Source organism: Pollachius pollachius (genome assembly GCF_949987615.1).
Source record: "Pollachius pollachius genome assembly, chromosome: 10".
Taxonomy (NCBI): domain Eukaryota; kingdom Metazoa; phylum Chordata; class Actinopteri; order Gadiformes; family Gadidae; genus Pollachius; species Pollachius pollachius.
Genome location: NC_136943.1, coordinates 2,656,568 through 2,680,132, shown reverse-complemented (window position 1 = coordinate 2,680,132; position 23,565 = coordinate 2,656,568). Strand labels below are relative to the sequence as shown.

The window sequence follows — 23,565 nt, the reverse complement described above, 5'->3', positions numbered from 1 at the left end:
AACCCCTGTAGTCCGACAGCGTGAAGAACCTCGGCCTACCAGGCGACATCAAGAGGAACCAGAATCAGCCGGTTACCACGGACACCAGAACCTCAACCGGTGGGCTCTCCCCACCCACGCCTGCTGCCTCACGTCCATGCTTTCAATTACAGGAGGGAGCGCACCCCCTGAACCCCCCCCCTCCAGCCCAGAGCGTGTTCTGGCTGGGGGGCCGCCGGTCGCCACACAGGCCATCCCTCCCTCTCTGGAGCAGAACGCAGCAGATCTGTGGTTGAAGGTCAACCAAAGACAGACGGGCGCGGGCAGCTAATGAGGTCCGGTCTCTGTGTGGTCTTACCCCTCCCCAGGACCCACCAGGACCTCGTTAAGACCGGCTGGCTCCAGGACCAGAGACCCCGTCCAGGACCAGGACCTCGGTAAGACCTGGTGGCTCCAGGAGACCGCTGGTAGAATTAATATTAATACCCTTCAGATGTTAAGACGCTCGATAGTTTGTAAGGTGTCTCTGGCTTAACCCACTGGACCAATAACGACAGTGTAATGTTCATATTCCCACTGCCTGACGACATGCTACACTGAGTTACCCTAGGTCTAAACCTTAACCCTAGCTCTAAACCTTAACCCTAGCTCTAAACCTTAACCCTAGCTTTAAACCTCTGTCCCAGCTCCAACCCGCTCTCCTGTCTCGCGGTCACCCATATAGGAGCTTTGTTCTGACAATACACAAAACCACCATTCAAATGGAACAAGTCTGTAATCAGTGAAATACTAGCCTCTAGCCTTTGTAGAGGAGCGAGAGAGAGAGATGGAGAGAGAGAGAGAGAGAGAGAAAATCCACCCATGACCAATCACTACTAACTACCTGTTGAGCTCTTGGCTTCACGTTATTAAGGCAGAGGACAAAGAAAGGGCCGTTCCAGATGTAGAGAGAGGGCGAGAGAGACACCAAACACCGCTCACGTGGCCATAGCAGTTTCTTTCACCCGATGACTGTAAACAACTTGCTGTAGATAATTACTTTGGTGCTTTGATTTTCTTCAATAGCTCTGGAGGTAGGTCTGAAGGTACTGGTCCATCGGACTGGGTTCAGCTCTACTGGGTTCATCTCTACTGGGTTCATCTCTACTGGGTTCATCTCTACTTGGCTGGGTTCAGCTCTACTGGGTTCATCTCTACTGGGTTCATCTCTACTGGGTTCAGCTCTACTGGGTCCATCTCTAATGGGTTCATCTCTACTTGGCTGGGTTCATCTCTACTGGGTTCATCTCTACTAGGTTCATCTCTACTTGGCTGGGTTCATCTCTACTGGGTTCATCTCTACTGGGTTCATCTCTTCTTGGCTGGGTTCATCTCTACTGGGTTCATCTCTACTGGGTTCACCTCTACTGGGTTCATCTCTACTGGGTTCAGCTCTACTGGGTTAATCTCTACTGGGTTCACCTCTACTGGGTCTGCTCCAGTCCATCGGGCTGGTTGCTGGTACAGCCTACCATAACATTTGATCAGTTTGTTTAAAGAAAACATTGAACACAACAGGTTTGTTTCAGACGGAACCCACCATGACGAGGTCAGGTTAACGTTCAGCATTCCCCTGTTCTGCTCCCTAATCGCCCCAGCTCACTGAGCGGCGATCCTGAGAGCAGTGAGCGGTTCCTTAAAGAGCGATGTGAGGAATGCCGGGAGCACCTCCCCCGGGGTTCAGTGGGACGAGGGTTCCTAGGAGAGCGAGCCCGGCTTCACACCCCAGGAACCGAGATCCGTCTCCCGCCAGGAGAAGGATCCTCAGCCACCGCTCGTAGGAGGACACGGGTAGAGTGGTCCACTCGAAGCTCACAACGCCGCGTCCCCACGCTGGACCCCCCCACAGGATGGACTCTCCCACAGGATGAACTCCCCCACAGGATGGACCCCCCCACACGATGGAGTCCCCCACACAATGGACTCTCCCACAGGATGAACTCCCCCACAAGATGGACTCTCCCTCACATGATGGACTCCCCAACAAGATGGACTCTCCCACACGATGGACTCCCCCACACGATGGACTCCCCCACAAGATGGACTCTCCCACACGATGGACTCCCCCACAAGATGGACTCTCCCACAGGATGGACTCCCCCACAAGATGGACTCTCCCTCACATGATGGACTCCCCCACAAGACGGACTCTCCCACAAGACGGACTCTCCCACAAGACGGACTCTCCCACAAGATGGACTCCCCCACAAGATGGACTCCCCCACATGGTCCAAGGGCAGCACCTCCCCCGGGGGCCTACAGCTTCTCCCAGACTTCTCTCTCTCTCTCCAGCTCTGTTGTGGGGGATGTCGTTGACGTACTACCGGGACATCGGCCGCGTTCTGGACTTGCGTATGTGCAACACACGCCCACCCTTTCTTACAGCCACCAAGCTGCGGCCTGGTTAGATGGGATGCAGACGTTGGTTGCATCTTGTTCTCCTCCTCACTCAGAAACAGGACGAAGCCTCTGCTAGACGAGCAGATCAAGGCAGGCCAACGTAGACCAATCACAGCCGAGGCCCGGACACAAAGACCGCGGCGGATCCAGACCCGGGAAGAGTTTCTTCCCCGTCTAAAGATCGGTCGGATTAAGCCCAGCAGATAATCCTCTTTCTGTATTAATCTGATCAAGGCTGACCATCGCTCTGACGAGGACGGAGTAACGATGGAGGAGAACATCACCCAGGAGGAGGTGCAGGAGCACAGCGACACTGGGGTCAGGTGGTAGTGGGGAATCAATCCTCTCCTCCCACACTACCCAGAACCCCCCTCTCTGACCCCCAGCCAATCAGAGCGGAGGTCACCGGTGGTAAGTGGCTTCATTCATCTTCTGAACCAGCTTAGCGCTCTCAACATCCTCACTGCACCGACAGCGATATATAGTGTTGTTTCACTCTCTCCTGACAAATGGACTTATTGTGTCGCTTTGGATAAAAGCTTTTGGACCAAATGTAACGCACCGATCCCGCCGTGTTTCGTCCCAGCCCCCCCGACCCGCGGCCGCTCTGTTCCCCGGGGGGACGAGGATGTTTAGCTGGAGGGGCTCGAGGCGCCAGCTCCTCCCAGCTCCTCCCAGTCCTGGGATCTGCGCCGGGTGGGCAGAGGAATGCGCTCACATCCCCGCCATAGCCCGCCGCAGAGGTAATGCGCGGGCGTGTAGCAGCACGCCGGGCGGAACGCTTCCCCCCCCCCCCCCCTCCCTCCCCCCCTCTCTCCCCCCCTTCCTCCCCCACAGCGGTAATAAGCATGCGGTGCAGCCGTCGTACCGGGAGTCGAACCCGCGACCCTCAACCCACCGGCCCCGGCTGAGCCTTACGGGAACCGCGACGAGGAGCCTCCACACCTCTTCCTCCCATTTGGACAATTACCCCCCCCCCCCCGGGTGTGTGTAGGTGTGAGTCAGTCTGTGCGCGGAGTGTGTGTCTTTAAGTATGTGTGTGAGTATGTGTTTATCTGGGCGCAAGTATGTGTTCATGTGCGTGTGTGTGTGTGTGTGTCTGTCAGTGTCTGTGTTTGTGTGTGTGTGTGTGTGTGTGTGTGTTTGTCTCTGGGCGTGAGTGTGTGTGTGTGTTTGTATCTGTGGGCGTGTGCGTTGGTTTGTGTGTGAGTATGTGTGTGTAGGTGTGTATGTTATCTTTGGGCACCACTGGCTGAGTGCAAGGGTGTGTAAGTACGTTTGTGAAACTTAAAAGTGAACGCTGTGAAGTCAGAAAGGTCAGAGTGCACCAATAGTAGCGTAACTGTGCAAGCTTTCCCTCTAAATCCCCTCAGTAAACACGTACGTGTCTCTTACCCTGTGTGTCCCACACTGAGGAGAGAGAACCAACAACATAACTGCTGGTCGCCTCCTTGACTTAACAAACATCCCCAGCCTGCGTCGAGGAGTTGTGATTAAGAGTCCGACAGATCTTCAGTGGAGGAGCGACTCGCTGATCGCAGCCCAGATTATACAGATCCCGACACGACCTGATTGCACCTGACAGCTCCACAAAAGCCTTTCGCCTCGCGCACACAAAAATGTTTACACAAGCGCGCCGTGTGACAATTGACGAACACGCTGCAGGAATTGTTATTAAGATGCAGTCAACTGTCAGAGCCGCCGCGGACGGAACAGCGCGCCGCCGCGGGAGGACAACGAAGGCTTCCTCTGTCTAGTGTAAACATACCAGCGGGATGCGCCCCCCCCCGGGGCAGGGCCTGGCAGCGCAGGCTACGTGCTACGTGCTAGTTAGCATTGGGTTAGAGAGCTAATGTGTGAAGCAGCTCCGCTCGCTGCTTCCTCAGGGCAAAGGTCAAAGCCGTCCACCTGAGGGGTGGAGGGTCGCGCGCTAACTTGCGTGCTAACTCGCGTGCTAACGCTTGACAGCTGATGGAGTGACGACATGCTAGCACTTAGCATTGGAGCTTAGATGTGCTGGAACTTGGAAGGGGAGCTATGGTTTGCTACCACTTAGCAGTGGAGCTAAGGCATGCACAAACTTTACAGTGCAACTAAGACATGCTAACACTTAGCGGTGGAGCAAATTAGGCTAACACTGAAGGGTAGCGTTATGACATGCTAACAATGGAGCTAAGACATGCTAAACTTAGCAGCTGAGATCTGGCATGGCTACATTAAAGAGTATGAGTTATGACATGCTAACACGACATTGCTAAGTCATGCTAACACCCCCTGACTGTATGCAACTCTAACAGCGAGCGTTTGAGCTAAGACATGCCAACACAGAGCACTGGAGTTTTGTCACGCTAACAGGTGTTAGTGTGTTGTTACTCTTTCTTGTGACAAATGTACTTAGCGTAAGTTGCTTTGGATAAAGGAGTCTGCTTGATGCGCTGAATGTAAACGTAAGCAAACCCTTTTCCTTCTACACCGACGCACTCTGAGACTCTGAGATCTGTTCCAGTTGAGCGTGAAGACAGTGATCTGTCACTCTCCACCTCGCGCTCTGCTATCCAAACTACAGCTTGCTCCAGACGGCCCCTTGGCTGTTGGAACAGAGGGCCAGCCAGCGTCTCCGGGCCAGGGGCCTGGCATCACAGCTCCACGGGGGAGGCTTCCTAACCAGAAGGGCAGAGGGACGACCGACTGGGGGAGAAGGGTAGGGCAGTAGAGCCTGGCGTTCAGTACAACCTGCTTCTGAATGAATTTGTGTTTCTTTGTTTTGATGATCTCTTAGCTGCGGAATGATCATTTGAGGCAATTCAAAAAGTTAATTGATTGAAACCATCAGGACAAACATATTATTTATATTTACATTAAGGGCGTTTAGTAGACGCTTTTTGTCCAAAGCGACTTACAGTAATTCATTTGTCAGAAGAAAGAGAAACAACAATATATCTCTGTCGGTACATTAAGGATGTTCATAGAACCAAGTTCCAAGCACTAACATTGTTAGGTTTCACCCAATGTGAGGTAACTAAATGTTTATATATATATTATCAATAACCTGTACCTTATTCACGGTGATGTTATCTGTTGCTATATTTCAGATTGATATAGTTAATAGATCATAGTTATAGACCTCATGTGAACTGTTAAGGCCCTCATTGCGTGTTTCTACCGCCCCTTGTGGCGGAAGAGTATATCTGCAGGGTCGTCGCGGTCAGGTTCAATTAGCTAGTGAGACAAATGAGCATCAACATTAGAGCCGAGGCGTTAGACAATTAACAGACATGTCTTCAACACCCTTACTATATAAACACTGATTATCCCGAATACACTTGTCCGAATGTAACTGACGGATTAGGCGAACTGCAATTAATCCGACCTAATAGGAATCAAAACTACATCCCCACTAGACGTACCTTTACAAAGACCGTGTGACTTGTTTACCCCACGTTTATCCATTTGACGTGTGTGTGTGTGTGTGTGTGTGTGTGTGTGTGTGTGTGTGTGTGTGTGCGTCTGTGCACCTGTGGCTGCACATGTGCGTGTCTCGGGGCTGTGCAGTTAGTTAAATACGCAGCCTGGAATTTATATGAACCACAACAAGGGTGTGTGTGTGTGTGTGTGTGTGTTGGGGGGGGGGGACGTCCACGTGCCGCTCAGTCCCCCTCCAGATGGGTCATCCTGCTGCTGCCAACAGCTGGCAGCGGCAGGGACCCGTCGCCAACACTCACCACGGATCCCGATTCAGATCGTATCGATACACAGCAAACACCCACAAGCGCATCGGTCACTTGACCGTCTGGGCATTAGCGCCTCCAAGTGGCGACAGTGAAAGGCAAATGTTTATTCTGGTGTGAATAAATATGGATAATTACACTTACAATAAACGCAAAGCACTTCAGTGTAGAGGGTGAATATGACATGATATTCTCTGCAGTCACATGTCAACCCCTTCTAAACTCTGGTTAAGAGGCACTGTGTTAGACCTATCCCTTAAATACCAGTGGCATTACCGTCAGCTGAGTTGTGTAACTCTCCTAAATAACATGTTTTTATCAGGGACCTGAGAATGAAAGTGAGTCATAGAGCAGGAGACTGACGCAGTGATGGGGGGGATTCACTTTATTTAGGGCAGTATAAAAACAAACTGACAGACGATCACAGATCATTCTTCACAGGACGACAATGAGAAAGTAAATTTTGTTTAACGTTCCTGAATCAAACGAGAGGACTGAATCAAACGAGAGCAGTTCTTCAAACTCACGGAGGTCAAAACCCCCACGATACCCAATCAGCGTGCGGGCGTGGCTGTCCTCAAAGCCCAGAGAGTGTTTGAAGCTCCCTGTGATTGGGTTCAGATCCCCACGCTGTGAGGAGCTGAAGCTCACTGCAGTAGGGTCAGATCCCCCTGCTCCAGCCAGCCTCAGTAGCTCAGTAAAACTGTAATAACACACGTTAATATTAACAATACCTAGTGTTGAAGAGGTCCCCCAACGTTTTAAGTGAAGATGTAAAAATAATTCAACTGAACTCCAGGGGATCCTAAGTTACATTCTAGAAACATCTGTCAGTAGAAGCGGAGAGCGAGCGGTTAAAAAAGGGAGATTGTTAACAGAACACGCAGCGCACACTGACGACGAACAGCTACACAAACAAACAGCTCCACATCTACCAGGAGCCAAGAGGGCCACGAAGACAAAACGCTACAACGACGAGGGCAGGAATGGAGCTCTAAACCGATCAGAGAGCCAGTGATCAGAGGAGAGCGCCCAGAGCGGACCGATCCCCGCAGAGGACGGTTCCACGGACACGAGGAACCCGACACTAACCAGGTAACGACGGCCTCGGCCCCGCCCGCACGCGGCGAGCATGCCCACGCTGTGAGCCAGTCCGTGAGGACCGGGGCACCTGCTCGTTAATGACCTGCTCCCCCAGGAATCCCCGTCGCTGGGGATGAAAGCGATCGCTAAATGACTCTGTGATACCGCGACACGGCCATCCGTCAGAGCGCAGATGGTCCGACAGCTGTGTTTACCCGGGCTCATTGTGCTCCTCTAATACTGGAGCTTCAGCGGACTCTTTAATCCACGGCGGACCCTCACATGCATGTCGTTAAGGGGCAGGACGGAGGGGACGCCCACAGGGAGACAGAGGGGCTTTAGGGTCCTGCCCTTGGTCCACGTGGGGTTCAGGTGTGGCGCGTTCTGGGGTGTTTGGCTCTAACCCCCACCTAGCGCTCCTCTGGGCTGGCTCGGTGTCGGAGCAGCCGAGGGCGTCGGTCTGCAGTGCGGTGGAGCCACCGCTCACTGCTAACCCACAACACACAGCCAAGGCCGGGAGATAAGCGCCGACAAATTACACCCTACCCGCTAAGCACATCGCAAACACGCCCGCCCTCCCCCTCCAACAAGACCCCCCCCGCCCCTCCCCCCTCCCACAACCCCTCCCTCCCCCTTCCTACTCACTCTCCCCCGCCTCCTATTCCTGCGGCCCCTCCTACATCCCCCCATCTCTCCTCCCTTCCTTCTCTCTCTCTGCTCTCTCTCGACCCCCCCCCCCCCCCCTGACCTGTAGTGTCTCCAGGTAGCAGGAGCCCAACATGGACCAAGTCCTTCACACGTACAGGTGGAAATGCGCTGATGTAAATGAGAGGGGACAACACACACACACGCGCACACACACACACACACACACACACACACACACACACACACACACACACACACACACACACACACACACACACACACACACACACACACACACACACACACACACACACACACGGGATGCTGATGCAGGTTGCCGCAGCAACGGGCCGAGCGGTCTGGACCAATCAGGGAGAAGAGACCGCGAGCAACGCTAAGTTGAAATGTTCGGACAGAATGCAAAAGCATGTTTGTTTTTTTATGAAAATTAAGTCAATGTAAAATGACACATTAAATCCATTAGTACACTAGTCCCGAATAACAAAACTTTAACAAATATATATATAACAAACTTGGGAAAGTTAGAATATCTGTGTATTCAAACATTAACATAACATTAAAAACATGGCGTTCCCTGATACTGAAGTAGTCTGCAGTAGTCGTTTAAAGGCACACTCTGCAATATCTCCTATTGCACGGCTGACCAGAGTAAAGGAGTTCACCTCTTAACTCTGAGCAGACTTAAAGGGGCCCTGCTGAGTTCACAGGTGGGCGTGTCCCCCCACCAGGTTAATTAGACAGGGGCCCTTTAAAGCAGAGAAGAGCATACAGACTGTGCCTTTAAAAGCACCCAAACAAACGTTATTTAAAAAGAAAAACACAAAGATGGACTCCGGTTACTTCTTCCCCTTCAGGGTCTGGACGAAACTCCACAGGTCCTTGACCACCTGGGGGAGGAGGGGGAGGGAGAGAGAGAATGATGAGCTCATCAGAATGGCAGTGCCGTCAACAAGACGAGGGGCAGCCGTGTGTGTCCGAGAGAAGAGCCGGACCGGAGCGGCGGGCAGCAAAACACGACACGGATCTGCAGGACTTTCTTATGAACAACAAAATGGTTCAGGCGGTGGCTCAGGTGGAGAGGTTGTGTTGAGGAGTAACACGAGAACGCAACACGACGGCCACACGGTGATCCCCAAGCATTGTCGTACTTCAGTACACTTTAACATGAGCCCACTGAGGACTAAAACATGATGACATCGTGGCGTCATCGGACAAACAGGCTTCTCTGGAGAGAACGTTTCAACGCTCTCAAAGTGACCTCCTATAAACGTCAGTGTGTTCATAAAGTGGACGAGATTCCTCTGAATCCCACAGCACCCTGTGAACATGGAAACATTGAAACGTTCTGAGCACCAGCGGTGGATTCTGGGGAAGGTGCTACGATGTCAAAAAGAACCTCACAAGAGTTACTTTGAAAATAAAAAATGAACACGATCACACATACTTTACAATAAGAGGTAAATAACTTAACCTTAATGAACCAAATCTAAATTACAGAGACGTATCCTCAAAGCTGTGACCTTCAGGGAGGAGGGGAGGGAGAGGTCTTTGACCTTCAGAGGACCATCACAGTGGTGGGCGATCAGTCACACGCTGCACGAGAACACACTCACCTTAGCATCGGACAGTTTGAAGGAACTCTTGGCAAAGTTCTCAAACTTCTGCTCTGTCTTGGGCATGGGCTTCCCCTGAGGAGAGAGGGTTATGATGTCATCAGTCCTGCAGGTCACATGACGGCGTGCCCAGACCAAGAAGAAGAAGAAGACGGGGTACCTCTCTGACGGCGGCGGCCAGCTTGCTCTTGATCTCGGCGAGCGCCGGCGGTTTGGACGGCCCCGCGGCGCCGGCCTTCACTGGGGTCGGAGGCTGAGGGAGAGAGACCATTGGAAGGTGAGGGAGAGAGACAGACGGACAGAGAAAGAGACATACAGACATAGGGCGGCATGTGGCTCCGCTGTATGTCGCCTTGCATGGCTGACACCGCCGTCGGTGTGTGAATGAATGTGTGCATGAATTGGTGAATGTTGGGCGATATTGTAAAGCGCTTTGAGTGGCCACTGGTTAGAAAAGCGCTGGATAGATGAATGTGGAATTCCTCATTCATTTCCATCAAGCGGCTAGCGTTTAGAACCAAGATGGCTACAAGATATAATAGAGTTCCAAAATGGTCGCTACATGAAAAAGGTCAATACTGAGGTGTGTTCGACAGGATATGAGTCAGTGGTGCTGAGGGAACCTGTGGCTCGTTTCACAGGAGAAAGGGTAACCACAGTGTTTGTACTGCCACTGTGGGGAAGGTTGACGTGATTAGTTTGGGAATTTAAAACTTTCTGTTTTTAAATTACATTCTGATGTAAAATAAAATGTTTTAATTATTGAAATGACTTCTTGTAATGGTTAACTTTATTGAATTGTTTAATCTTCGATAGGTTATCCAAAAGGCTATTAAAGAGCTTAAGTTCTAAATAAGAGTCAGTAAATCATCCAGCCAGACTCAGGCCTTCAGTTACTAAACTAATGGGATTTGTGTTTAACTCGACCCACAAAACATTCAGGTGATAAACCCTCGGAATTTCAGCCCTTCACTTCATTAGTGGGTTCATTTCGTCAGAAGTCACTCCTGCAACGAGATTGGCTGCGAGGAGGACATGTGACCGAACCATTCATCCCAGCAGCTGGCGCGGGATTAAAGCGCATAAAAGGACAACAGATTCTTGCCTAATTACGGCGAATTTACAGAGAATCCACCGGGTTCAAATGATCCCTTAATAAGCACCAAGCTGAGGAGGCCAGCCCAGAACGACGCAGTGCATTGTGGGAGTATTGTTTGTCAGAAGAGGAACCGTCAGAGTACAGGTTTCCCTTGTTGGTTGTTTGTGGAGGAGAGTCCATAAAACACAACACTGGTCAGCGTCTCAGTGTTTATGAGACGCCTCGGCTGTCTAGGAGCCACGGGTTAACACGGGTTACCTCAACCCCCCAGACCAGGTCGGACAGAGAGACCTTACCCCCCCCCCCCCGAGACCCAGGTCCGGGTCAGAGACCTGGAGCAGGTCCCTCTTCCCCAGGTCTGAGTCAGAGACCAGAGACCAGAACCTCAACTATAGATCTGGAGGTCTGGACCAGAACAGAAGATGAAATGACGACAGACACTGACACACAGACACACAGACACACACACACACACACACACACTTTAACTATCCGAATTTAACATACACATGTTGATAGTCATAAAGTCTCACATACATTAACTCACATGCTCATTTTCGCTGTCACGCACGCTGACACACAAACACACAGACACACTGTCACACACACACTGACAGACTCTCTCACACACACACACACCACACACTCCAGCTCAGTCTGTGGGTGTGACGGCGTGTTCAGACTGGCTGGCCTGGCGGTAATAGCAGTGTCGCGTTGAGACCCAGACACTGCAGCAGCAGAACCCATGAACCCATGACCCAACGTCATCTCCAGCTCATCAGAGGCCCCAGCGCCTCGGAGCAGCCCGGTTCATCCTCCATCTCTCCTCTGGTTGTGATCAATGCAGGAGACTCCCCCCCTGACAGAAGACTCCCCCCCCCCGACAGAAGACCCTCCCCTGACAGAAGACCCCCCCCGACAGAAGACCCTCACCCTGACGTGAGAGGAGGAGAGGTGTTTGAATCCCATACGAGCAATAAGTGTGTTTGCGTGTGTGTGTGTATGTGTGTGTGTGTGTGTGTGTGTGTGTTTACGTGCGTGCGTGCGTGCGTGTGTGTATGTACAGAGGAGGGGGAGCCCTAAGTTGAAACAGACTCCTTCTTCCCAGCGGTTTATAGATGAACTCATCAGTGTTTCCCGTTCCCTCGCAGCGCAGATCAAAAGACCACAAAAACACAAAAACAGAAACAGGGACCAAAGAATCGAGTGAGCACCATGTGTCTCTGGCCCCGCGCCAGGGGCCCTGAGCCGGGGCCCCGGGGCCGTACGCCCGTGTTTATGAGGGGGGGGGGGGGGGGCTGGACAGCTGTCGCCCCACAACAGCTGACAGGCAGACGCAGCCTCTCATCTGGCCCAGACGCTGATTACAGATGCTGCTTAATAGCCGCCGCCGCCGCGCTGCTATCATTTGATGCTAGCGCTAGTCTGCAGCGCGCTGAGCACAGGCCTGCGGCGCGGCTGGGAGCTACCTGCCACTTAGCCCGCCGGGCAGGGACTCAAGCTCAGATCCACCGGGTTCGTTTACCTAGCGTGGTGCGAGGGGTTAGCCTAACCTAGCCTGACGTAGCTTACGGGTTCGACTTGTTGACGTTTTCTTAGGGTTTTGTACAATTTCAAGCGTTTCGTGTGTTTCGTTCGGCCTAGCACAGCTAATAGATGCTAGCATTATATATATTCCCTAGCAAGCTTTGCTAGATAGCCTATCTCGGCTATCAGTTAGCCGATTGAGTTAGCCTTGTCGTCCCTAGCATGCGGTGACATCAAGGCTAGGCGAGCCAACTGGTACCAGCGGTTGATTCACTTCCCAGAATCCTGTGTGGTTCAGCCCTGCAGAGCTAACGGCTCCCACCAGTTAGCATCGTAGCGTCGTAGTCCCTAGCACGTGGTGACGTTTACGCTACGCTCACGGCCACTAGTGGTTAGTCTACTGCCCGGAGCCAACAGGTCCCACCACTTGACCTTTGCCCCCACCCCCCACCCCCCCCCCCCCTGCGTGTCTTGAGGTCGGAGGTCAACCACAGGGTGCACCTCAAGGAGAACACAGACAGGCAGCAGCGAGGGACGAGACACCTGCTGAAAAACACACGTCAAACTGTTGGCTAACGACCGCTAACTCCTCTCTTCCCCCCCCCCTGAGGGGGGGGGGAAGAGAGGAGGGCAGGTGAAGCGGTTAGCGGTCTTTACGACGCTGACGTCTCCTCCCAGCAATCCGGGAGGAGCGAGTCCATCGCACCGGGTCCGGTACAAGGGCAGACCCGCCTCCAGCAGGTGGACGCGGCCCCCACCCGCCCGCCTGCCGTGCCGGTTAGGGAGGAATGCGTGGCCCCCGCCAGCGCCGCCGTACGATAGCCCTGGCAGCACATCAGAGGAGACGTCTAATGACCCTCAGTCACCTGCTCCCCACAAACACACGGAGGGCTGGGACCGGGGGGCGGGGGGGGCCGACATCAAACACACACCGGCTAATGAGAGCGATCCGGGGGGGCGGGGGGGGAGAGCTAGGGGTGTCGGGAGGAGCAGGGGCATGGAACAGGGAGGAGATGGGGGGAGGAGGGGATAGATGTAAGGGGAGATGGGAGGGGGGAGGAGGAGGTGATTGGTGGAGCAAGGGGGAGGAGGAGGTGCTGGGTTGAGGGAGGAGGAGGGGGAGGAGGAGGTGCTGGGTTGAGGGAGGAGGAGGGGGAGGAGGAGGTGCTGGGTTGAGGGAGGAGGAGGAGGAGGTGATGAGTTAAAGGGGGAAGGGGGAGGAGGAGGTGCTGGGTTGAGGGAGGAGGAGGAGGAGGAGGTGATGAGTTAAAGGGGGAAGGGGGAGGAGGAGGAGGAGGTGATGAGTTAAAGGGGGATGGGGGAGGAGGAGGTGCTGGGTTGAGGGAGGAGGAGGAGGAGGAGGAGGAGGAGGAGGAGGAGGAGGAGGAGGAGGAGGAGATGAGTTAAAGGGGGAAGGGGGAGGAGGAGGTGCTGGGTTGAGGGAGGAGGAGGAGGTGATGGGTTAAAGGGGGAAGGGGGAGGAGGAGGTGCTGGGTTGAGGGAGGAGGAGGAGGTGATGGGTTAAAGGGGGAAGGGGGAGGAGGAGGTGCTGGGTTGAGGGAGGAGGAGGAGGTGATGGGTTAAAGGGGGAAGGGGGAGGAGGAGGTGCTGGGTTGAGGGAGGAGGAGGAGGAGGTGATGAGTTAAAGGGGGAAGGGGGAGGAGGTGCTGGGTTGAGGGAGGAGGAGGAGGAGGAGGAGGAGGGTTGAGGGAGGAGGAGGAGGAGGAGGAGGAGGTGATGAGTTAAAGGGGGAAGGGGGAGGAGGAGGTGCTGGGTTGAGGGAGGAGGAGGAGGAGGAGGAGGAGGAGGTGATGAGTTAAAGGGGGAAGGGGGAGGAGGAGGTGCTGGGTTGAGGGAGGAGGAGGAGGAGGAGGAGGTGATGAGTTAAAGGGGGAAGGGGGAGGAGGAGGTGCTGGGTTGAGGGAGGAGGAGGAGGAGGAGGAGGAGGAGGAGGAGGAGGAGGAGGAGGAGGAGGAGGAGGTGATGAGTGAAATGGGGAAGGGGGAGGAGGAGGTGCTGGGTTGAGGGAGGAGGAGGAGGAGGAGGAGGAGGAGAGGAGGTGAAGAGTGGGCTTCGACCAGAGAGTAAAGCAAACCAGCGGGAGTGAGCCAACGTACGGCCCGTCATTGGACTCAGAAACGTTACGATCCTGAACCCAGCTGGCGTTCAAGCATGGAGACCCTTTGGAGGGGGGGCTTGAGCAAGGCAGGCATGGCGCCACATCCATGAGCACACGTGCGTACCGGCGTCCTGGTCAGAGGTAACCCCAACACCCCCTGAGGACTCTCAGTGAACCGCGTGGGGCGGTGTTAACATAGGACACCCTTGGATTTACGAGCGCGGTTCGGACACTCAGCACTGGGTTGGCCCGGGTGGAGGGGGTTTGGCTCCTCGTCTGCAGGCCTGAGATCAGCTGGTTTGGGGATCCGGCTGCACACGCCGATGCGGTCGCACGTAACCACTAGCAGCCCGGTGTCAGGCTGAAGCACACGGCTCCACACACCTCGTTCTGCGGCACATGGACCGTGAAGCAGCACGCAGCTCATCTTCGTCCACCTCGGGGGACGGGCAGTGTTCACACCACCACGTCATCTCTATGCATTGAGCTCTCATTCTTCTGTGTATAACCTGTATGGATAGAGCTCTTAAACCTCTTAATATATACCCTGTATGGATAGAGCTCTTAAACCTCTTAATATATACCCTGTATGGATAGAGCTCTTAAACCTCTTAATATATACCCTGTATGGATAGAGCTCTTAAACCTCTTAATATACACCCTGTATGGATAGAGCTCTAAAACCTCTTAATATATACCCTGTATGGATAGAGCTCTTAAACCTCTTAATATACACCCTGTATGGATAGAGCTCTTAAACCTCTTAATATATAACCTGTATGGATAGAGATCGTATACACTATATCGCGTAAGATAAATGCAGTATAAAGCTCTTGTATCATACTATAAAAGAATATATATGGCATATATCTCTTAATATATAATCTGTATAGATAGAGCTCTATGTTAAGATATACGATGTATAGATTAAGCTCTATATCTTAATATATTATCTGTATAGATAGAGCTCTTATCATAATATACATGTATATGCGGTACAGACACTGAACTCCAACCTTAGGGTAAGCACTGAGCACAGGTTGAGACTGTTCTGCTCTCTGATTGGTTCAAAGTCGTGCCAGACAACCTTAATTACCAAATCCCCTGACAACCACTTTTGACAGGCATCCATTTGAGTGTGTGTAAGGGGGCGGTGTCTACCTTGCTCTGGGCTTTGACCAGCACACTTCCTGGTTTCCCCTGGGAGACGTTCTGATTGGCCGGGCTGGTCTTGGTCTTGTTGACGGGTGTCCCATGGTTCTGTGGAGCAACAGAAGACCCGGTCAGGACCACCGGAGGGGACCGCCTCGTTACCATGACGACATCGACACATAGGGGCGGCATGTGGCTCAGAATGGACAGCGGGTTGACGTAACCAAAAGGTTGCTGGTTCGATCCCCGAGGCGTCCCCGAGTGAGACGCCACACCCTGACTGCTCCGGACGAGTTGGCTGACGCCCTGCGTGGCTGACACCGCATTGGTGTGTGCATGATAGGCCATATTGTAAAGCGCTTTGAGTGGCCACCTGGTAGAAAAGCGTGGTATAAACGCAGTCCGTTATTTGGATATGGTGAAAAACAATTGGACGTATATATATACTTTCCTATCCCTTCAGTTAATCACATTGGACGAAATCCAAACCGGAAACGTGGTCGAACCAATCAGAATGCAGCCCTTCTCCACCTGCCCCGACAGGTCCTGAAACCTGCCCGGAAACCATCGACCTCATCATCATCATCATCATGGTCATCATCACTTCCTGCACCGTGGGGTGAGTGACTCTCGGCCCAACAAGCTGCGACAGCCACCCCCCCGCTGCACCAGGTTGACATTGCGCTCCGTGTGTCGGGGGCAGACATTCCTCCCGGCCTGTGTAATTACCCGTGTAGCGTGTTAGCTAAGTGCCGGTGTAATCACCCTGTAACAGCCCGGAGAGTACCTGTGTTTTCACACGACAGGCCCCCCCCCCCCCCCCCCAACCCCCCCGATCTGCGGTATTTGCTCTGGAATGACGAGGGCTGTAATTGCGCGTGTTGACAGACCCGGTACGAGGTGATTACACACTTCCTGCAGGAGCGTGGCTGGCTAACAGTTTACCAGCCCTAGCGCGCTACGTCTCTCACTAGCGGAGGAGCAGAGTCCAGGCCGGGTTTTCCACCCAAACGGTGCTCCAACACTTCTGTCTGCGCTTGGTCGCAGACAGGAGACGGTGGACGTAAGCCCCGGAGCGGAGTCCCTTCCTGTGTGGACCTGGAGGTTCACCTTCTGTTAAGGGCCAGAGAGAGTTGATGCATGGTCCTTAGGTGGGCCCTGATTGGTCAACAGCTGACCTATAACATCGCTGGCTGACCTCAGACCAGAGCTCCTTTCAACACATGGGAGACGCTGGCGAGGAAGAGGAGGAGGGCTGAGAGAGGGAAGTAAGGAGGAGAGGGGAGGGTGAGGAGGAGAAGGGGGCTGTGGGAGAGGGTGAGATGGTGGAGGAAAAGGTGAGCAATGGTGAGGAGTTGGGAGAGGAGGAGAAGAAGGTGGGGGAGAAGGAGGAGGTGGGAGGGTGATCATAAGGGGGAGAGGGGATGGGAGGAGGTGGGAGAGCGGGAGGAGGAGGAGGAGGAGGAGGTGTAGCAGCAGACTACAGTATATAAATCAGCTGATGAGTCAGTCAGCTCCCTGAGGCCTCACAACATCCTTTGATCTGCTGCCTGACACACACACACACACACACACACACACACACACACACACACACACACACACACACACACACACACACACACACACCAATAGAAAATATGTGTGCCTGGAAATCAAGCACACACAAACACGGGAATCCAACACACACACACACACTCACACACACACACACACACACACACACACACAAACACACTGAGACAAACTCCAGGTGCAGTATGGAGCGGTAGATCAAAAGCAGTCGTGGTATAAACAGAGTATGACAGAGGGACACAGCAATGCCTCACACACCCAGGGAGCCACGTGCACGCCCACAGCTGGAGTGCACGTGAAGGAGCGCTGTAATACCTAAGAAGTACAGAAGTGCACTGCGGGGAAATGACACACACACACACACACACACACACACACACACACACACACACACACACACACACACACACACACACACACACACACACACACACACACACACACACACACACACACACACCTTATGACAGAACAAGGTGCTCGGAATGAGCTTCATAGGAGAGCGGGCGGGACTTTCGGTTACAAAGAGGGAGGGACTTCCGGGAAGGGGATATCCGTTCCGTTCCGTGTTTCGGATATTGCTACGTGGCATGACTGGTGTAAAACTTTGACTACTTTATTCTCAGTCGTCTTTGCTAAGGTCGTGTTTTCAGTGTGGGCCGGCGAACACAGCTCGTAGGAAGCACACAGGAAGTCCCGTTGTGGCAGGCCGGGATAACGCTAAACACAGGGACCCCTGTTATCTGGCGGGCGTGCGTGGGGGCATGCGTGCGCTCGTGTCGTTCTGACGGAGGGTTCGTCCCTTCCCACAGCCCTCTGTGTTCGTGACAAGGGAAGTGTGTGTTATGTGTACTAGAGTTCGGAAAGTGTAATGTGTGTTTACTATTAGTGTGTGTGTAATACTGTGTAACAAGTGCAATTGTGTGTGTGTGTGTGTGTGTGTAAGAAGTGGAATAGTGTGTGTGTGTGTGTGTGTGTGTGTGGAATAGTGTGTGTGTGTGTGTGTGTGTGTGTGTGTGTAAGAAGTGGAATAGTGTGTGTGTGTGTGTGTGTGTAAGAAGTGGAATAGTGTGTGTGTGTGTGTGTGTGTGTGTGTAAGAAGTGGAATAGTTTGTGTGTGTGTGTGTGTGTGTGTGTGTGTGTGTGTGTGTGTGTGTGTGTGTGTGTGTGTGTGTGTGTGTGTGTGTGTGTGTGTGTGTGTGTGTGATTACAGAGGACAGGTGTGATATTATGTGTTTTACGGCTGGGAACAGCTGGAGCGAGGGCCACGCCGAACGGCGCGTTCCCGCCCAAACAAAATGGCCGCCGGTCAGCGGGTTCAGGGAGGGGAGGGGCGGGTTGGGTATTATGGGATGCCCGCTCACCGGATACTCGGTGAGCCTTGAGCAGATAGCGAGAAAAGGTTGTGTAATTATCGTTGGAACTATCAGGGAATATTACAGCCGTCAGCGCTGGGCTTGGCTGCCCCCTGGTGGACAGACACACACATTACCTCTATACAAATTATAATATAATGCACAATAACAGTAAACTTACTAGTCCAGTATACAGCCAGGCCTTGACTGCATATTCTAGTACTCCACGTACCATAGTACCCAGAATAAGTACTTTGACTCCAGTGCTACAGTACCCAGAATAAGTACTGACGACAGCACTCCACTACCCAGAATAAGTACTGACTCCAGTGCTACAGTACCCAAAATAAGTACTGTGACTCCAGTACTCTACCCAGAAGAAGTACTGTGATTTCTGCAGTACACAACATCAACTAAATACGATGTTATCTCCAGAATGCTGTGTTGAGTCTAGAAATGGCTTCTCTGTCTTTTAAAACAACAGTGATGACCTGGGAGTCAGACAGAGCACCCCCAGTGTGGAGTGAGACTCAGACAGAGCACCCCCAGTGTGGAGTGAGACTCAGACAGAGCACCCCCAGTGTGGAGTGAGACTCAGACAGAGCACCTTGTGTGTAAAAGAGTGAAAATAAAACATGGCTAATGACCTCCCTCCTGAGAAGTGGAACTCACCGGGAATAAGTGAGGAGTGACGAAGACATCCTGAATTCACCTCAGGCATGGTTTGAAAATGTGTGTACACATAAATAGTGATCGACCGATCTCGGCCGGCCGATGTCATCAGCCGATATTTGCGTTTTTTACGTCTATCAGCATCGGCCGTTTTTTTTTTGATGCCATGATTTACAGACAGTTCAATAAATTTTCCTTTTTTAAATTGAGACTTGTAACATTTGTTATCACCATTGTGTCATTTTTATGATGTAAATTGAGGTAGCAAAAGCAGCATCAGCTCCAAATATCGGCTCAAGAAAATCTGCATCGGCGTATCGGTCATCAGCTAAAACAAATCCATATCGGCCAATCCCTACACATAAACTTCGCTCTTACCTCGACTAGTTGTAACTTTACCCAACACCGTACGCAGGCTGCGTATTTGGTGAGAACGGCGGACAAGAGTCAGTCCAGAGAAACGTAAAACACTGAAAGTAGTTTGATTCATAAGATGAAATTATCGTTTGTACATTTACAGATAGTTTCTATTATTACAGACAGTTTGTGTTATTACAGACAATGTGTAATATAACAGATAGTTTGTAATATGACAGACAGTTTGTAATATTAGTTTGTAGGAACGTACCTTTTTCGGAGGCTTCACTGGGCTCTTCTGCACCTTCACCTCTTCTTCATCACTGTCATCATCGTCCTCATCATCACTACAATAAAATAGCAATGATAAACATAAGGACTCAACGGTGAGCAGACCACGAGGTAACGATCGCTGAATCTCCAAACGTACTCGTCTTCATCTTCATCACTGTCTTCTTCATCATCATCCTCATCAGACTCCATCTTCAGTTTTTTCTGTAAACAAATAATTAAAACAACATTGTACGGTAGGTAAAGATAAATGTCAACATCTATAGATATTCAGATATAGACCTCTGGAGAATAAGTGCCGCCTCCAAGGCTCCGGTTCCCTCGGTCAAGCGTCTACGGGAGATAACATGGCGCTTTGAATTATTGTACATAACAAACTATGTAGGTGGCGAAGAAGAAAAGCTGCATCGCGTTTTGAACTACACACTTTTTTTTTTGGAATGCCGATGCCGTTAAAGTAGAATTAAAAATCGTTTACTACTTCAAGAGCACCGACAATCGAAACTAGACGGAAAAATTGTGCAGTTCAAAACGTGACGCAGCTTTTTCTTCTTCGCCACCTACAGAGTTTGTTATGTACGATCATTCAAAAACCCCATGTTATTTCCAATAGACATTTGACCGATTCTTCAGAGGCAGTGTTTCCCCTATAGGAAGGTGGCTATAGGGGACAGGAGAGGAGAGCTCCGTCTTATCTCTTTAAAACACGAATGTTATATTATTTTGCGCTACGGATGCTTCATATCGAGGTCAATTCACACACCTGAGTAATGCATATAAACGGAGAGGAAAGGAGGGGAGAGCTCCGTCTTCTCTTTAGAAACAAATATTATTTTGCGCTACGGACGCGTCATATCAAGGTCAATTTACACACCTTTGAGTAAAGCATATAAACCTAGAGGTACTTAAGTAAAATCGGAAATAAATTGGCAGATTCAGGGTTTGCGGTTCAATTATTGACTCTAGAGCGCCTTTATTGACTCTAGAGCCCCAAAACTCTCTCCATAGAGGCATGGCCTCTTCATGGTCCTACTACAGCCTTTGTGATGGGGAGAGGGCAGGGAGTGGGAAGATGCATTGGTCTGAGGCACAGACCTTTCCGATTGTTGTGGTATTTGTCTCATGTAATTTAACTGTATAGGGTGGTTGTTGATATAATATATTTTTTGTTAAATAAATGTAAATAATTGTTCTAAAGATTATACTTGTATTACATTCAATCTCTCCATATTTCCCCTGCTCATTACTATGCACAAATGTACTGTATGTACTTAGGCCTCAAGAGCCCTTCTGGCGCCGGCAGACACATAGAAACCCCCCGGCAGGGTGCGCTTTGCGAGCACACAAAAAATTTGCGAGTGGAAAAAAAACATTTCACCTCCGCTGCTGCAACTCCATCCTAGGGGAAACACTGAGAGGTCTATTGAAATGTTGGAATTTCTTCTGCTAACTGTAGGGTCACTCAGAGGTCACTCAGAGGTCATTCAGAGGTCGCCTCTGTGGATGGGTTTAAACTCACCAAGGAGGTCGGCTGCTTCCTAGACGACAGCGAGGAAGGCCTCTTCACAGGCGACGAGTTGTTCTCCTCCTCGTCCTCGTCATCAGACTCCTTTACAACTACACAACCGGCGGACATTACCCAGTATGCACCACAACGCCACATCATAGCAAAAGGTCACCATCTGAGTCCTTTACAACTACACAACTGGCGGACATTACCCAGCATGCACCACAACGCCACATAATATAACCATGTCCACAAAGCATAAGTACCAATAATCTTAAACATATATAACATATGTGCTACCAATGACCACAGTTTGATGAATAAAGTAGTTTATCGTCCACATCGGACAAACTGTCTTAATAAAAACAGTAGTAGAATAATTAACGCGTAAAGTATATTTGTAAAAGTATAGGTGTTTGGTTGTAGTAAAGTTGTTACACTGTAGTACTTTGGTGGTTGTAGTGTGGTAGTACTTTAGATGAGGTAGTGTTGTAGTACTTTAGTAATAGCAGTGTAGTAGTATTTTAGTAGCAGTGTGTAGTACTGATGTAGTACTTAAGTGGTAGTGAGTACTTACTCACAAAGTGCTGTCCACTGATGTGGACGGGGCCGGAGCCCGACTGCAGCCGGAACACGACTGGGGGCGTGACCTCGAACCCACCAAGGCTCACCTGGGGAGAGGCGGAGCTTAGTACTGTCTTAATTATGACTCACCTGGGGAGGGGCGGAGCTTAGTACTGTCTTAATTATGACTCACCTGGGGAGGGGCAGAGCTTAGTGCTGCTCCTTAACTAGTAGTAAAGTGTGTTTTATTTAATTCATTAAATGTCTTATAGAAACGTATATAGCAGCTGGATACATATTTACATTTTTTAATTGAACATTTTGTGTATTTTTTTAAGGGTAAATTTCAAAGTCCTCAGTTACAAAGAGTTTTTTTGGGAGATAAACGCTGAAAAAATGCATCATGTTTTCAAACTCCAAAAGAATCGTTTGAATAATCACGATTTGAATATTGACCAAAATAATTGTGAGTGATAAGTGATTATGATTTTTTCCATAGTCGAGCAGCCCTAGGTGTGGGCAGTGGGTGGGGGGTCTCACCGAGGGCAGGACGGAGGGCTTCAGGACCACCAGAGGGACTTTGGTCTTCTTGCCGTCGAAGGTCAACCCCTCCATCTCGACTGTGTGGGGCACGTCGTCAGCCTCCGCCCCGAGACACACCTGCAACGTCACCGCCGAGACCGTCACCACAGAAACCAACCGAAAGGAAACCAACCCAAAGAAAACCCTTTCAAACGCTGTACTGACGTGCCCATTGGGAGGTTGGTTTTCTATTTTTTCATTGACACCGGTACATACTTTACTCTTTACTGGTATTTTTATGTTAAACAGGCTGTCCGTTCCGATATGACTGGAGCTGAGGATGACCCCTGAGTGACAGACGTCTCACCGCTTTGAGTGACAGCTGGTGCTCCGTGTCCTCGTCCTCCGCCTCCACGCGGAACTCCTTCTTGTCCGACCGGAGGGTGCAACCTGCCGGCGACCACACAGTGAGGGTCCGCCACAGCCCCCGGAGGAGGACATGTTGAGAGAGGACATGTTAAGACTGGACATGTTAAGATAGGACATGCGAGTACAGCACTTTGGAATAGAGGAGATGTTAGGACGGGACCTGTTGAGAAGGGACATGATACGACGGGACATGTTAGTACAGGACATTTTAAATAGAGGACATGTTAAGAGAGGACATGTTAGGACAGGACATGTTAGAAAAGGAGGCGGGACAACGCGAAGAGCGACACAACAAAAGGGCTGAAGTGGCGCGAACGGCTGTAGCCCGCACGGCCTGCTGTCTTCTTATAAATGTATTCTATTATCACCTGTTATCATCAGCCTGAATGAATAACATGTTAACATCACGGGCCGTGCTGCCTCATTCACACCGGTACGATATAACGTGAACGCTCACCGAACAAGAACATCTGCGGTCGGCTCAAATGAGACATGTTGTCCTCCATCTTTGTATTGTGGGGGATTTACGGTTCCGTCAACCCGGGTGACGGACAGCTCAGCCGACCAATGAGACGAGAGCATAGAGGTCACGGGACACGATTGAGGAAAGCCTGTGGGAGTGGCTAATATGAACCACATTACTGGTGCGGTTCTGTCAGAAGGCCACTGGGGGGCGCGGTTGTTCAGGTTATAAATATAAACAACATTCGTGGTGCAGTTCTGTTGGATGACCGCTAGGGAGCGCCGCTGTGCGGGTTATAAAGGTACTGTGAGTGTGTGCAATGCAATATAAAGGTTCAAGTTACACGTCCCAGAACATGACCTACATGGTGTAACTGTGTCGGTTTTTAAACCCCAAGTGCTTGGACGTTCTCTGATTTAATT

The 23,565-nt window shown here is 51.2% G+C and overlaps 1 protein-coding gene across 1 annotated transcript; it reads right to left on the bottom strand.

The window, feature by feature from the left end:
• Positions 1 to 7,987: 7,987 nt before the first annotated feature.
• npm1b (nucleophosmin 1b) lies at positions 7,988 to 23,200 on the bottom strand. Its single transcript, XM_079744515.1, has 11 exons — positions 23,138 to 23,200; positions 22,619 to 22,701; positions 22,270 to 22,389; positions 21,743 to 21,836; positions 21,178 to 21,275; positions 19,798 to 19,862; positions 19,639 to 19,714; positions 15,418 to 15,516; positions 9,672 to 9,764; positions 9,512 to 9,586; positions 7,988 to 8,785 (listed from the first exon to the last, which is right to left on the bottom strand). The coding sequence occupies exons 1-11, from the start codon at positions 23,184 to 23,186 to the stop codon at positions 8,735 to 8,737; spliced, it is 903 nt and encodes a 300-aa protein (XP_079600641.1). The 5' UTR covers positions 23,187 to 23,200; the 3' UTR covers positions 7,988 to 8,734.
• Positions 23,201 to 23,565: the final 365 nt, after the last annotated feature.